Below are 16,835 nucleotides of genomic sequence, written 5' to 3'. Positions count from 1 at the left end.
TCGGGCCTGGTCTATTTACAACGAATGCTAGACTGACTGGATTTGTTTGTCTAAATGCTCATACATTCAAATGGCACTAAGAAGCAGTCACTTTAAACATGACAAAATCCTCAGTTGTTCATATAAATTTGGCTTTTATGCCTTACAGAAAATCCTCTTCAGTCTAATCTCTGTGTAGCTTCACGAAGAAAGACTTGCACACATTCAATTTACATAAACTGTGGTAATTTCTCTGCGACAACAGCTCCTGTGATTGGGAATGAATTGACGTAAGCAGTGGGTTTTAGTTTTGGAGAAAATTTTTATTCAAATGATTTGTTTATTGTTATTGGCTGAATGGACAGAATTAATGCATTTGGAAAGGATTTTGGTGCATACTTCTGTCAGACTCAGGGCAGCTGTGGCAACCGCTATAGCTTATAATATTATTGTAATATTTGAATATACTTCTATTATCACTACTATCATTTCAGTTGTATTGAAAATTTAGATAAAATCAAGGCTAAATTAAGATTTTTAGAACATAATATGATTTTAATAAAAATTCAAACACACATTCTCATAAAAAATAAAAGTATTTCTGTAAGATGTAGAACTTTGATGTTATCGCAATATATTCTGTTTGTTTCTATATTAATTATTGCATCGGCCACTATTGTGACATTGATACGTTTGTGATATATTGTGCAGCCATAAAAATAACTAACATTGCAATCTGAAGCACCATAGCTAAATTCAAGGCACTGTTTATTATTATTATTATTATTACACTTAAAATTCTAAATTAACGGTGCACAAAGTAACTTTTAGTCCCTGCCTGTCTGTATCCATAGATATGTCATTTATTGTCATTTATTATTATTTACCTGGAATGTTCCACAGGTTGACATTTGAAGAACTGATTTTTCTTAAAAACAAAAACAGAACAAGTTCATTGTAAACGGTTCGCAGCGGTCCACAAGTATTTATAATTTTCCTAGCGCATTTCTAGCATCCTAATAATTGACTGCTATAATTATAAGACCTTTAATAATTATAAGACCTTTCAGAGGCCAGAGGGTTGACATCATTTTAAAGCTAACAACAACTAGCATTATATTGGAGCACTTTGACGATAAAATGGTTTATAATTACATGCAGCCAGCACACAGTGTTTTAACCCTACCCTTTTACTATATATTTATATCTGTACTTTTTGTAATGTGTACTTTTTTACTGATGTGTGCACTGAGGGACTGCAGATGGAAAATAGCAGTAGCTAAATCTGGTATAGTTCATCTTTTACTTTTATTTTATTGACTTTTACATGGCCCTTGACCAACACAGATTAACTGAATTGAACTAGTTATTGCATCTTTAAATAAACAGATTTTTTTCAATCCCCTTTCCCTGGTGCTGTATTTCCTAACGTGCGTGGACAATCTGAAATAAAAATGGGTCACATTAAAAAGTTACTGGTTACAGCTGAACTTTGATGAAAAACTTGCCCTCTTTGAATTTTTGCGCGAGAATAAAACCTGTTGTTTACTGTGGTTTTCTCAAACATTTTCCACCATCAAACTCTGATAGGTGTCTGTTGTGCATTCTCTGGAGGCTCCTCTTTCATTCTTCTTCAAAAATCAGCCAACTGCCCCGTAGAGACGGGGAGAGACAGTTTCATGAGTCACGTATCAGTCTGACTGCACAAAGCTGCAGCTCCCAGATCCAGTGAAAATTGCCACAGAAATTAGGAGATTTTCTCTACTTTCTTAGATTTTCCCTTATCTGTGGCAAATCCCTCTATTCTCGTGAAAGTGAGACAATCCTTTTTAAATAACATTGACAATTCACAAAGTTACTTCACAGGCAAATTTAGACATTTCTAATATCTTTTTTGCAGAGATGACACCTTGTCTTTGGAAAGATGAAATTTCTTCTGTGTGTCATCTTGGGCATATCAGTATAAAACAAGTATAAAACATTTTGGGACTTTGGGTGGTCGAAGTAGCAGTAGCAGTAGTTATTTCAGTATTAGTAGAAGAAGTAACACAAAAAATATTGTTGTATTAACTAGTAATTAATTAGTACTAGCTTGGAACTGGTGGTAGAATGATATTGAAGTAGCAACTGTAATCAGGTCTTCCGAGTTCCAACTTTTTTCAATGGAACGCCTTCCAGCTCGGAATTCTCTAATGAAAACTCGCAGAAATGTTCAGAGCATGAGATGATAAATCGAACATGGCTGTGCGATGGTGAAATATCATAGATGAGGAAAATAAACACGCAACAGCTTCAAAATTAGTGACAGTACTAATTTATTTTAGTACTTATTTTACCTTTGTCGCTATGTGTGGTGTGTGAACCTGCTCCTGCGCTGCCTCTGAGCTTCTGCAGTTATAAATGCACTGTTATGCTAATATTGCTAAAGTCTATAATGTAAACAAAAGCCAAAAGTCACTCTCAACAATTATTTCCTAAACTGGAACCGTAATAGCAATGTCCGGGTGAATAAAATAACTTAAATAGACCCACATATGATCTGAGCTTCCCTTGTTTTTATTACTTGATAGAGTCGTTCCTATAATTCTGGTACTGCAATACTGGTAATGTTTTTCCGACTTCCCGGCTTGAACACAGAAACTCTGAGAAAACTCTAAGGTATGAGTTCCAATGTCCGAGGACAATCTATAGAAAAACTGTACTATAAAGTTTGCTTCCATTTAACATTTTGATGCAATGATCCTCCTACTAAGTGCGGCTTCCTTTTCACAGTTATTTTGACACATTTCCTACGACACTTCTACTTTACTGGAATTTGTATTTCTCATCTCGGACAGCCATTGTGACTAAATTCATTGGCCTCACCCACTATGAATGTGGAACAGACTCCTCTCTTGAAATGTCGAAGCTGAGTTGGTCCATGTTGTGCCTGTTGCTGATGGTTTTAGTTTTATAGGTTATTTTATAGATATTATATAGTTGTATCTACTGGTGCATCCGCATCTTTGTGAATGCTGTACCTTCTCTCCGTGTCCCATGCGCTCAGTCTTAACATCACTCAGTGTTTTCCAGTTCATCCTTGCTCCGCTGCCCACCGATCGCTCCTCTGTCAAGGATTGGCTGGCGACCGCGTGGCCTTCTCGGTCAAACCTGTAGAGAAGCGTGGCATTAACACACCTGTCACGTAGAGCTATAAATAAATGTATGCTCCAACGCACACATCTGACAAAAATAAAACAGACATAACATGTGGGAGACACAATACACATAACAGAGGAGGGATAGAGAGAGAGAGCAGATGACATGTTCTTTGATCTGTGGAATGAGAGAGACAGGCCCTGCTTCAATGTTTAACTAATGATCCCTGGATACAGAAGACGATTAAACTAAAAGAAACAATTAGCTTCAGTCATCTGCGAACATATGCAAAGGTGCAAGGAGACGCTTCTGCCAAATGTGTACCTTCAGTTACAATACAGCAAAAATAATAGTTTTAGAAAGGATGACATTTAATATTTGGTTTAAGTTATTCATATGGTGCAAAAATAAAGAAACAGTGTGTTGTGTTTTCTTTATAGTGTTGCACTAAATCAAGGGTAAAAAACAGAAACCGTCAAGTGGCCTATAATTAATACCTACACAAGTTAAAAATTACTTGAATTAAAGTTGCAGTACCTGATCTTTAGCATCTTAAATCATAAAAAAACAAAATAAGCTAACACTTTTCTAATGCCTTCCTAATTCTTACTGCACTTACTGAGTTTCTAAGTGCTCTCACTCAACTTTCAGAGGCCAGAGCAGAGTTTTGCAGACACACTAATAACAGCTTGCCTGTGCACCAGTGTTACTTCCTGGTTCCTAATTAGATACAATAGATACATTTTACTTTATTACATGAAAACAATTTGGTATAGCACCTTTAAGTTTTAAGTTTTTACACAGTTTTGCGTGATTGGAGTAGATTTATTTTCTTAATTCAAAATACATTTCAGTGCAAAAAGTTGTTTTTCTTATGATATGTAATCGTAAAAAGGTTTTGTCCTATTGGGAGATAATTTTACTTGTCAAGTCACATACTATTCTTAATTCAAGGCATTAAAAAAACATAAATAAAGCCATTGGTTGCAAGTAGCCAAAAGTAGTAAACTGTTATAAACAATATACAATTTTATATATTATACATTCATTTTATTGTATTTCTGTTTCTGTAATTTCTTTGTGATTTGAATGAATTTTCCCTGCTGTGTGAAGCACTTTGAATTGCCTTGTGTATGAAAAACATCAAGATCCGCAAAGACTACAAAGCTCGCTCTCTTTTCCAAATCTTCAAGACGACTTTCCATTGAAACTAGAACATTATGGGTTAAGGTATTTTTGAACAATCCCTTAATTAAATTTGAAACATTTTGCACAGCTATTGTACTGCGTCAGTGTGATAAAACACCAGACATCACAAAACCCACGATTTCTATGATAAAAGCCCTTTTTTCAGAGATGGTAATTCAGAGCAGTATCTTTTATTATCAACAGAAACTATCGCTGGCCTTGACAAATCACTCCCTTAATCCCGATTCTGATTAGCCGCCCAAGCGTTTGTAGCCGCTAATCTTTTTGATCTGACACCGCACTGTCCGTCAGGCGGAGATGTGACCGCGCGTCAATCAACCTTTTAAATTTCTGTCCATACGCTGTGTCAAAAGATGATGAAACACTCTTCCCCCCTCGTTCTGTCTGACCTGCTCATATCTATTCATTTATCAGGCTGTTTAATATTCCCTTTAACAACTTAATGCATCAGTCTGCTCTGTATTCTGCGCGTGAATAGCAATCTAATCAAGGCATCAGCGGAATTCATCTTTTAATAATGCAAGAAAGTCTGGTCAAAACAACATGACAAAGCCTCAGTGCAGGGTCACAGACGTATAGAGGTATTTTGTCCTGGTAAAGTTATATTACTTTTAGAATGCTGTGTTTTTAGAGTTCACTAGTAATGATGGAAGTAGCAGTAAATATTTTCACCAATTTCATATTCAAATACAGCAGAGTATCTGGGAGGGAGTCCTTAAACATGGGGTCATCTAGCTAGGGAGTTCTGATCAAAACCCAAAACAAGGTCTGCAGAGAAACATAAATACCCACTGACAATTAAACATACATTAGCCATAATTTAGTAAGGTAATCAGAATCAGGGAGGGATTTATTGTCATTGTCAGTGAACAGAATTTTCAAACTAGGAACTTGCTTTGGCAACAATGAATAATAATAGTAACAAAAAAGTAGCAAGAGTGAATTTGCCAAAACAGACATCTCCATTTTGAATATTTATCGCAAAGTTTTTATTCAATCTTCAACACATATTATTAAAAGTGAGACAAAGAGTGCTTCTGTTTCGCAAATTAACTCTTTGTATCATTAATGTATATCGAAGTCGGGGCAAAATTGAAATATCTCAGTATTTCATTGGCGCGTCCTAATAATGATCAGAAGATATTTAAGCAATCTCAAAGAAATGTAGTAAAAGTTCACCCTGGAGAGACTCCACAAAAGTAGAAAATATGTTTTAGCGAACTTTATTGTAGTTCGCTAAAACATATTGTTTATTTGGCGCTCAGACCCCGGTGGAAGGCGTAGCAATCATGGGCACTCCATGATCTGATTGAATTAGATACCTTCCCCCCGGAGCCTGGAGACTGGTGGTGGTAGATGTGGAGAGAAGGTAGAGAGAATAATAGATGCAGAGGAGGAGCTGGGGAGGTGGTGGGTCGCAGATACGGTTTGAAGCGACTGAGCCATCAGCCTGAGCGCTTAAATGCCACCGCCTGTGCGTTGATTGGAGCGGGGAGGAGTGACTGAGAGCGTTGATTGGGCATGAGGAGCAGGTGTAGGGGCCATGATGCAGACGTCCCCCGTCCTTTTATCAATCCTTCTTGGCCGGGAAAAACTGCATAACCTTTTTGGGATAAGCGCAGAAACCTGGAAGAGTCCATGGTGAAGTGAGGGATCTGACTCTCACAGACGGACAGGCGGGCGCCCGCTTGAGTGCGATACTGGCGCTGGGGAGAGGGTGGCCTTTCATGGAGGCCGACGCAGATTTAGGTTAGGTCTTCCAGGTGAACTTACGCAGGCTTCATGTGTCTTAACTAGGCTGTAAAATGGACCCATATATAACTGAAATGTCACTTTATACCAGGAGTGAGCAACCTTTTGAGGCTCAAGATCTACTTTTTGAGTCGGCAAAAGATCTACCAGTAGATTTACCAGTAGATTTTTATTATGGGTGCAAGGACTGATTTATCAGGGTCACAAATATTGATCACGGATGACATACGTCTATTTCATATTAGCACTAAACCACAAAATGTATATTGAAATAAATGCATATACTAAATCTGTGCTGCCTCAAAAATGGAACGTCTCTCTCATCCACATTTCACGCTGAGCTGTCCCGTCTAATGAAGCCTAAAGTCAAAACATGATTTCACCAAATTGGTGAAGGAATATTTGTTAGTTTGTTTGAATTTGGCATATTTTATATTTAATTTGTTTGAATTTTAAATCATTATTTTACCGCAATGGGCTTTTATAAGACACAAGAGCTGATTAATATTAAGCCTATAATGCCTGTTCAATTAATTCATCATATTGTCCCAAAAATATTGCACCAGCCCATCTGTGCCACGGTTAGTCTCCTTTCTGCAGCTATTTTACATGATTTTAGTAATGTTTGCATCTCCATGGCAAAGCCCGGGGAGGGGCTTGACAAACTTGGACTTGGACTTGCTCAGAAGTTGGGACAAACAACAACAAAGTAGTCTAGACTTAGGACAAGCGGGGTAAACAGACAGACAGTCTCCTCCAGCTCTGTGATCCTCCCTCATGCATACATGTACACTCCCGTATGTGCGAGCAGGTCAGGCGCCTGACGGCAGTGCAGTCCCCAGTGCCACGCGTAACTGTTAAGACAAAGCCGCCGCTAAAGACACAAACGCTGCTTATATTGTGACTGTAGCTCACAATAAAACTCACGTTAGTAGTCATGTCAGCAGTGCATGTCTGTGTTCTGCTTGTAAATCTAATGGACGGGCTATTGTTTAAGAACAGGCTGGAATCTGGGGTCAATTAGTTTTGAAGCCGAGACGGAACAGTGGATTGCAGTTGACTGGTTGCCCACCACTGCTCTATACCCTTATTTGGTAGATTTGAATGAGTTTAATTATGATTTATTAGCATACTTTCAAAACAACATTCACATCATTATACATAATAAAATATATTGACAAGACCTAGTACCAATACCTTAACATTGGAGACCTCTTCCTTCGGGATGATTAATAAGATTTTGTAGTTCAATTCCATTTGAAAGCCATTTATTTTTGCAACGCCCAAAATCACAACAGCAGTTGCCTCGAAGGGCGATAGTGAAATAGAAGTTAAGACACTTTTAGTACTTCTTTCTCTTCCAAAAAAAACGTAAATGTCCTTCAGTAGCACTCACTTGGAGCGAAAGAGGATTGAGAAGAAACAGCGCGGGATAAGAAAGGAGCAGAGGGAGCAGAAAAGAGTGTTTTGTAGTTAGCTGGTCCTTTGAATGTCAGGGTGAGATGGTGCTGTATTGACCACAGACTAAAAAGATTAAAGCTAGAGTGATGAGGTCTGCCCCTCCCACGCTCTCATTCTCACTCTGACACTCACAGGGCAAAGGTGCAGAGATAAAACATGAAGCAAGAGCAAGACGTTATTATAGCAGATATTATCATGTATGATATTAATAAAAATGTGTTTGGGAGTGTTTCTTTGTTTTGTGCTGCAGTTTTTAAGGAAACAAACCTTTTTTTTTTATTAGAAACCATGCCATAAAAACCACAACAATTGAAAGAATGAGTTAAATTAGGGCTAATTTAAGAAAATATCCTGCATATGGCATGGAAAAAGTCCTTCAACTAGCATAGAGCTTTTAAGGTACACTATGTACATTTTCTGCTGACAAGGCTCCATGGAGATGCTTGGAATGGTGGGAAATAAAAAGAGAAATGGATAATATGGATGATATTTGTTCTGGAGATAAGCAAAATTAGAATATTGAGTATAATTATACAGTCATGTATAATTAACTATTAAAAATGACATGATACTAAGGAAAAAAAAAAACTAAATTTAGATATCCATCTTTTAGAATATTGCCTGTCTCTACAAACGAGCAATAATTTAATTTCAGGAGTTTATATTGTTCAAATCTGACCTGTAACTTGGGCTGATTATTATGTTTTTGGTGTTAGCAGAATGTACTGACGCAATTCTCAAGCTAAGAATAACTCTCTCACCTGACGCATAGCTTTATAGACACAGAAACTCCTGGACTACTTCTTCATGTGTGTTCTTAATGAGGGAATGAGTCATGAATTAAATTTGGTGGAGCTTTTCAGCTAAGAGTCAGAAGCGGTTTGACGTTGCATATCACTGTGTCTTCACATTTTTGCTCATACAGTAGCAGAGCTGAGAAGCTCAAATCGAGAAATATCCTGCTTCCCCTTATTCCCTTCATCCCCTCCTGCCTACATCCTGTCTGCGGTCCCAGTGGGATCCAGGAGGCACATGCCACCCATCTCCAGACATGTGAGCGCGATGAGGAGCTTAAGCGTCACTATGTGCATGTGCGAGATACATATGTGCATATGTGAGCCTGCCCTAGTTTCACCAACCGCTTTATTTACCCATCAGCAGATGCAGAATAAGTCAGAACATGTCATCTCGCACTGCCATGACGATACAGACCCATGTCATTTTGTAGAAATTAAACAATGAAAAATAAAATCCAAACTACCTGTTAAATGTACTTCTAAATGTAAAGAAATGAATCTAAACACTGATGTTTAATGCCATACTGCAGAACATTGCAGGGAAAGTAATGATGTCTCCTTGGAAATAAGCATGTGGCAAACCCTCTACCAGAAACGTTACGTGCAGCTTTAAGGGATTTAAAGGGCACATATTGTGCATTGTGAGTAGTGAGCTTTGCTTTGGCAGCTCATGTTTTAGAACATAAATAATGCCTATGCATAGAAAATACACATTCAATTGAATCAGACAGTGCTCCCTCTTCTGGATTTGGTGTAAGCATGAAATCTACAACATCTGAAACATTGGGAACTACCATGGAAAACAACACATTTTAATGCAATTTGACGGCAGAAATGATCAAAACAAGTCTGGCAAAGATTTATGGACTCGAAAACCAGAAAACAGACCTCCAGAGCTCTATCTCTGACGTAACTATCCTGGTAAATTGAAACGGGGTGTTTTCTAAGGCTCAGAGACGTCGACCTTGTAAACCAGATAAATGAAATAAGCGTGAAGTAGCGTGAATTAGCATAATATGTGTCCTTCATTATATTAAATTCAAAAATTGTAAACAAGATAAATCAGTCATCATAAAACTAGTAGCGGAAGCAGATCATATCATTCAAATTTCAAAAACGTAATGTTTTTTCCTCCGTTTCCTTAGTAATTGGTACATCTGCTTATGAGATTCATGACAGTAACCCAGGCATGATCTCAATGTAATCTGATTTGTTGTCTGACTTGTCTCTCAGCCTGGTTTGTTTTTTTACGAAGCGTGTGTCGGTGCATAGAAGTGTGACTCACCAGGCCCTTAATCTAAACGCCTCAGGAATGTCTGGATTGACCAAGATTGTAGAGCTGAACAAAGCGGAGAGAGATCTGCCCCCGAAATCAGACAAGCGCGCCCCTTTGATGGCAACAACTGGGTGCCCAGAACCATCAAACTTCTCAGCCTGAAGAAAGACAGTGGAATATGAGCTTAGAGAGAAAAAACACAGACAGGAGTATTTTGTCCAGTGAAATGTAATGTGCTTTATGTGTTTTTTTTTATAACGGAACAACCAAAAAAGTTCATGTGAAAGTGACTTTTGGGAATCTGGGGATTAACTCGGATGAGCTTGGAGAAGAATAGAGCTGTTTCATGCACATTTGAGAGAGCCCACGAATAGTACCACAACATTATTTCAAAGGTCAATTTAGATTTTGTTTTTGTAAAGCAAACATTCTGGCCTTTGAGACTTATGGTGAAATAAGAGAAATAATCATTTTTGAAGGTCAATATTTATTGTGGGTACTTTTTCTTGGTACTATTGGGGAACATTTTGCTGTTTTTCTGAACTACAGTAAGATTTGAGCAGCAGAAATTTGAATAATTAAATACATTTTATAGATTTTTTTTATAGACAGGAACAAATAAAAACACAAATAATCCTTTATTTACTTTACTTTAGTCATATGCACAGCTAAACAGTGCTGCTGTGAGCCTGGAATTCATTCTGCTTTTTAATTATTGCAGCTCATGTTTTTTAACAAGAATGTACATTTAGAATATTTTAGGGGGGATAATCCTGCTTGAGGGTTGTCATTTTGCATTTTAAATATTGATTACAAGTATTGTCATTATTTATCTCTCGACCCCCAGCTCTCGACCCCCCGCTACCCCCACTTTAGGAACACTTTAGACATCGCTCAATTCCCAAACCAGCCTTAAAAAGACAACAAAATTAGGACAATGGTTTCTATCTGACCAGTACATTCTAGCTGCAGGTGCCTGTCCACAGCTGAGGTTGTGTTTTACCCGGTTCATGTCAGTACAATGTCTGTGAATTTGAATATTTGTACCCAGTAAGAGCAGACAGAATTTGAACTGATTACCTCCTCTCCCCAGAGCGTTGTCGTCACCACTTTCCCACTTGTGTCGATGAGGGTGATGGCCCTTTTGGAGACCTCTCTGCTGGCTTTTGTGGTGATCCGCGATACATCCTCTGCACTCTTGCACACACCAATCACATCTAGACACAAAGACACAGTAACAGAAGACTACATTGACACAAATACAAACATAATTAGCTCATCACATCCCTTCTTAAAATGTCCTCACATGGTGTTGTGTGAGCAAGACAACACAGAATAAATTGAACAACGATTCAGGGACCGAGACCTGACATTGCGGAGTCACAGCAGAAAGATGCGAACACCTGAAGAGCACGTCACATGTTTCATCCAGAATTCAAAAGACACATTTCCAAACAAAAACAACTCAAGGTTATTCATTTATTAAATGGCAAGAAATATTAAGATATCTTTAACTAGAACTAGAAATGCCAGCATGTTGTCAAATATTATGTCCTATTCTGTCTTTTCTGAATCTAACCGGCTTGAAAACTTGATGCTAGATGATTGAAACAGACTGCCCTATTTCCTTTTAGAATCAGATTAAAATGCAGTGTTGTAGTTGTGAATGGGCTTGGGGTCAGCAATTGGAGCATGAAGTGTGTGGTTTTGTTTCATATTGATTTTTGTGAGGCATTTTAGCATTTTAACGGAGAGTTTCAGTAAAGCTGAAGTTTAAACCTAGTTTTTGAATTCCATCCATCATTTCAGACAAGAAGTAATATGTGGTCCAAATTGAAATGAATAAAAATAAATCACAGTATAAACTTGAGCGGCCGGCCAACTTTTTAAATATACATTTTGATCCTGCCGTCTGCTAACCTTTCTCTAAACTCCCTGCCACCCCCCTTTCGCCTGCCCCCTCGCCCTCTTCTCACTGTCAGAGCTCTCCTTAATTCCATTATGATTGAGACGATGTCATCCACCTATGAACTCCATTATCACGGCTGGAGCAGGCTGACAGCTCTCATTACCATGTTATAATCCCCTGGTTAACAAAGAGAGAAGCACAGAGAGGCAGCAGAGCAATGAAAAAGTCAATGCAGACGCCACAACAGATGAAACATACAGAGGTGTGTGGGACTCACTTACATCTACTACATTCTTGGATAAAGCTGGACATTACGCGGTGCAATCAACTTTTTCTTTGAAGCCATTATTCCTTGTATTTGTAACTGAGTATGTGAAAATGTGTTCTTTATTGACCTACATGGTAAAATATTGAGTAAATAAATAAAAGCACATTGGCTGAGTTCAAGAGATTTGGCTATAGTGCAGGTCTCAAATCAGCTTTTGGAGCTTTTGATAATGGCCACAAATAGCAGATCGTGAATTATATAAGTAATATAGATTTCTCTGCAAACAACACAATATTCTATTTTTATTCTGTGTAAAAGCTGTGAATATTGTAGTTTACCAACATGTTCTGAAATGAATTAGATAAGTTCATGTTTGAGTCTCAAATGTTAATGCTCCTGAACATGTTTTAAAAATGCACTTTGAACTAAATGTAACTGATAAAATCCGATCTAATCAATCGCATTTGATACTTTGCCAGGATTGTTCAGCCCTACTTGATGATAGCCCTGCTGCTAAGCCATTTCAGTATTGTCGATTTTCTGTCATTGCCAGTTGAAAGCCACAAATGCTTGAATCTAAGTGTTCGACGTGAAAGACAGAGGCTGCAAAACATGTTTCCCTGTTTCCCCATTCCAACTAAAAGCCAACCAAAGCATGATTGTACTTGTTTAGAATTGAGTATCTATTATGCCACTTCACCAACCCAACTGAAACAAACCGTCAATTAAACCACAGAATTGAACGCACTGTGCTGTTGTTGTGAATGTGTTAATATACTGTACTTTTTCCATACCAATAATAATAATAGTCCAATTTAGCTGACCTAGAGCAGAGACGCGCTAATCCACAGCAGATTATGTATATTGTGCATGCTAAACACTCAAGAGCTGCATAAAGTCTGGTAATCCACTCACACCTGACAACAGTGACATACTCTAATGTGGATGACTGTAAACCCAGACCCACACAGGCATTTTCTAATAGTTGAGGCAAAAGCTGATCTAAAAAAATATATATATCACAGTCTGTGTTTGTTTTAAGATTTGTATTTTGTCTACATCTATATTTCTACACTTTTTTAAGCTATAGAATCAAAGGTGCCATTAAAGGTCATTGGTACAAGCCTTGTGTAACTAGGCAATATTAAGTTTAATGCATGAAGCAATTAAGAAATCTGGAAAAGGTCAGCCGCTTAATAAAAAGAACACATATTGCATTGTTGTCAGACCAAGGCCTAAATGCTCAGTAATTTTGCTTGTTGCTTCCCTTTTTCAACATTTTGAATTAAGGATTGAGGGACTAAATTAACAAAAATACCAATTACAACCAAAAAAGGCCAGAAAGTACTCAAACACTCACAGAGAGTACACAATATTGCCTTCTAGACAATGCAGCATACTTTATTTTATTGTTATTTTTTTTAGCATACTTTCACTATAAATAATCTAATTATGAGGCAACAAGAGAAGGAGTAAAACAATTATTGATCTAATTAATCAATTACTCGGGAAAGTCATTTGGGGACAAACCTAGCAACGTGAACCCTATTTGTAAACAGAAAAAAACAGCTTTGTATCTTCACAAACACCAAACATGTGATCCCATGGCCCAGGCGAGCGTAAGTTGTTGTTGTTGTTGTTGTTTTATGGCAGTTGGCATCCAATTGTTGCATTACCGCCAGACTTTATTCCTCAGACTTTTCGTAGTCCTCAGACTGTCGTAGTCCGTAAAAGAACTCCTTCCATTGCTTTGGTGTTACAAAGCCCATGAGGTCATGATATGTCTTTGTGACTAGAATAGTTGTTGTTGTTTCAGAGACCGACCGGCTTTATTCCAGGGAGACTAGCGTAAGTGACTGCAGCACTATTGACTGGGGCTTTGACATGGCAAGCGAGCTTTGAAGTTTCCATTCCATTCAATTACACTGACCTCACTCTGACCTCAATCAAATCTATCAGAAATAGCTACAGCACTTAAAAGGAAGGAAAGCAGGAAACCTTTATTGGAAACATCTCAAAACTGTAAAACTGCTCTGAATTGAACTGAGAGGAGAAAAAAGAAGAAAAAAAAAAAAACATTGTTGTTGTTATTATTTATGGATTCATTCAATTATCTCCCAAACACTGTGCTGGGTTTTGGGGGTCTATTACAGTTATCAGAGATGAATCTAAGCTGGAAGTACTTTCGGCACTAAAGCCACAAGAGACACATTGCTGCCTAAAATCAGAGAGCATGAAAACATTGGAGTGTGTCTTGGAGCTTGTGATAATTAAGAATTTTCTTGGCTGGATGGTGTGGGAGTGTGCGGTGTTGTGGTCCAAAAGAGCTAAACAAGGCGACTGGGCAGAGTTTCTGGCACTGCTGCTTAGTGGCCTCGTGACTGGGACATTTGTTGAATGTTTAAAGATGAGCAACCCAAGTCAGAATAACATATTTCTGGAGGAAGAAACATCATATAATGCTAAGCTACAGTAAGATACAGTAGTAATAATATATAATCCAGCAACAAGAGGTCAGTGTGGTGGTGGTCCTTGTACCAGTCTAGGGTTTAAGCAAGTTAATCAATTGAAAGCAACAAATTGATTATAGAAATTATCATCAGAGTAGTTACAGTATCAACATTAGAAACTCATATTTTTTTAAGAATGTTATCTTTTAGTATACTCAATCAAGATCACTTTAGTTTCAAGTGAAAAACTCAATTTGACCCATCTTGTTTTTTAACAGAATATGTGTATTATTCTGCTGCTCTTATACTTTGCGTTGCAGCACAGAATTTTCCCCATTATTGAACGGATAAAGGCTCCCTCATCGCACTCATGGGACTTTCACGATTTAATAAACCAATCGATTAATTTTGATAATTAATTTCTTATCGAAATAACCATTACAACTCCCAAGCACAGATAAATCCATTAGAAAGCACCATACAGCCTGAAATCCTATGATAAATTTGTATGTAGTATTAATTCAAATAGGAACGGTGTATTTGTCCCCAAAGGGAAAGACAAACCATTATTCAGAGTAGCACAGTCCAGTCATACAATGTGACAATATGGTAAAGTGTTGTACCAGCCATTTTGAAAAAAAAAAAACTCTCTCAAATCCCACTATTGAACATTTGAGAATATGTGACATTGAACTTAAATGATCCAGAAGTAGATTGAGATTTACATGACACGTATTTGAAAAGCCCTCAACAGCCGATGTGGTAGATGCTATTGAACTGTTTGTCTTATGATGAGTCTAAACTTGCTTCACATAAACGGACAGCACACATGTTCACATCCTGCCAACAGCTTGACTTGAACTGGCAGCACAGATTAGGATTTTAGGATTTTGAGCCAGAATTGTATTTGTAAAACTGGTAAGTAAACTGGCGATGCAAAAGTTTGCACACAGACCATATGCAGCTATATACTAACAAATGTATTTGTTTTTTTAAATAAGAGAAAGTTAATGGAAAAGGGTCTTTCCACTATTACTCACATTACTTGTTTTGGCCCTGCGACAAGTTGGCCACTGTCCAGGATGTACCCCGCCTAAGGCCCGAAGTCACTGGGATAGGCTCCAGTCACCCGCGACCCCGAAAGGGAACAAGCGGTAGAAAATGGATGGATGGATGGATGGTCTTTCTTCCCAAGTCCTTGCTTCAGTCAAGTATTTAAATTAATCATGAAAAACTATACAGCTGAATAGAGCAGCAGTTTCTATTCAGTCTTTCAGAAAGCCAACGAGACATGTAATTGTCTGGAGAACACGGAATGCAATTTGCTAATTGGTCTAACAGAATATGTGTCAGACCTTCAAAGGCTGTGACTGTGTTTTACTCACTGCACAAACTGAACTCGGGAGATAAAGCTGCTATAATGAGAATATCCGCTTTCCTGTCTCGGTTTGTGAAGACAAAAACAATAATATACCAAGACTAAACTAAAACTGATTATAAACTTATTCAAATGGTAGTGATGTGAGAGGAGTTACAGTTAGGAAATGTGTAATGTCAAAGCATCTTTCGGCCAGCACAGTAGCTGAGTGGTTAACACAGAAGGTCAAGCAACAGCACAACTTGCACAAAAAAAAATACTATAAACGTGTCTTTTTTAATTCACCATCTAATGTTTAGCCAGCTGAAATCAAATAGTGAGCAGTAAATATGTTGCAAGTTATATTGTTAAGAAGTTAACTGTAATTTAGTTTTTTTAATACGCATAAAACTTACCAAGTATTGTATCTTTTTCCGTTTGCTCCAGTTCTGCGATGGGCACGAAATCGCAGCGCACCTCCGGGACGTCATCGCCGTCGTCACACAACACAATGGAGGAGTGAGCGTGCAGTGTCATCTCATACTCGTGCTTCAGCGTGTTGAACTGTTTATTGGCCACTTTCAGCGTCGCCTTGGAAATGTAGTACACCTAAAACGGCGAAAGGAAAGTGTGGAGAATTAGATTTATTAAATTAGACCTCATCAAACCGGTTACTTCCTGCGAACGTCTTCAAATTGGGGCACCCTGTCTATTGATTGTGCAGAAAAGGGAATTACCACTACAATGCGACCGCCGCTCCATGCAAACCTCGTAATAAGATGGTAGAATCCTCCAGGTCTGACTAAGATGCAGTGTCATATCAGCGCTATCACTTCTCTAATTCACCAGAAAATAAGGAGCTGCTGAGAGCGCTTGGGCTAAATTTAAAGCACAATTTAAACTCAATCTGCCAGACGCACTTCTTAATTTACTCTGGCAACTCCTCACTACAACACTCTCTCCCTCTATCATTTGGTTCTGCTGCAGCATCCTTTTTGATTTCCCCATACAGATAGCTTGTTTCCTGTTCTTTTTGCAAAAAGCAGAGCATAAAATCTAGTACTAAACTAATAATAATACATATATTTGCATGAATCATTAAATCAAGAAAGGAACCAGTGCAAAGGGAGTTAACAGTAAAAATCTCTTTAACTTTGGACCTTTAAGCATTTGCGTTAACTACTTTACTACCGTTAATTAGCATAATCTGAACGATAAAACTAGGCTTCAAGATTGCAG

General features: G+C 37.9%; 1 protein-coding gene across 1 annotated transcript in view; it reads right to left on the bottom strand.

Annotated features, from left to right (window-relative positions):
• Nucleotides 1-16,835, bottom strand: part of LOC140360558 (replication protein A 70 kDa DNA-binding subunit-like) — a 64,921-nt gene that overhangs the window by 31,634 nt on the left and 16,452 nt on the right. Inside the window, exons 12-15 of the mRNA XM_072445809.1 lie at nt 16,013-16,205; nt 10,693-10,829; nt 9,622-9,770; nt 3,000-3,129 (exon numbers count right to left, since the gene is read on the bottom strand). Coding sequence (XP_072301910.1) covers nt 3,000-3,129; nt 9,622-9,770; nt 10,693-10,829; nt 16,013-16,205 — 609 coding nt within the window. The remainder of the gene's footprint in view (nt 1-2,999; nt 3,130-9,621; nt 9,771-10,692; nt 10,830-16,012; nt 16,206-16,835) is intronic.

The sequence above is a fragment of the Eucyclogobius newberryi genome, unplaced genomic scaffold (genome assembly GCF_026437365.1).
Source record: "Eucyclogobius newberryi isolate DKJ021-1_F unplaced genomic scaffold, fEucNew1.0.hap1 SCAF_15, whole genome shotgun sequence".
In the NCBI taxonomy this organism is placed as follows: Eukaryota; Metazoa; Chordata; class Actinopteri; order Gobiiformes; family Gobiidae; genus Eucyclogobius; species Eucyclogobius newberryi.
Note: the sequence above shows the minus strand (reverse complement) of the source record. Positions and strands in the feature narration are given on the sequence as shown.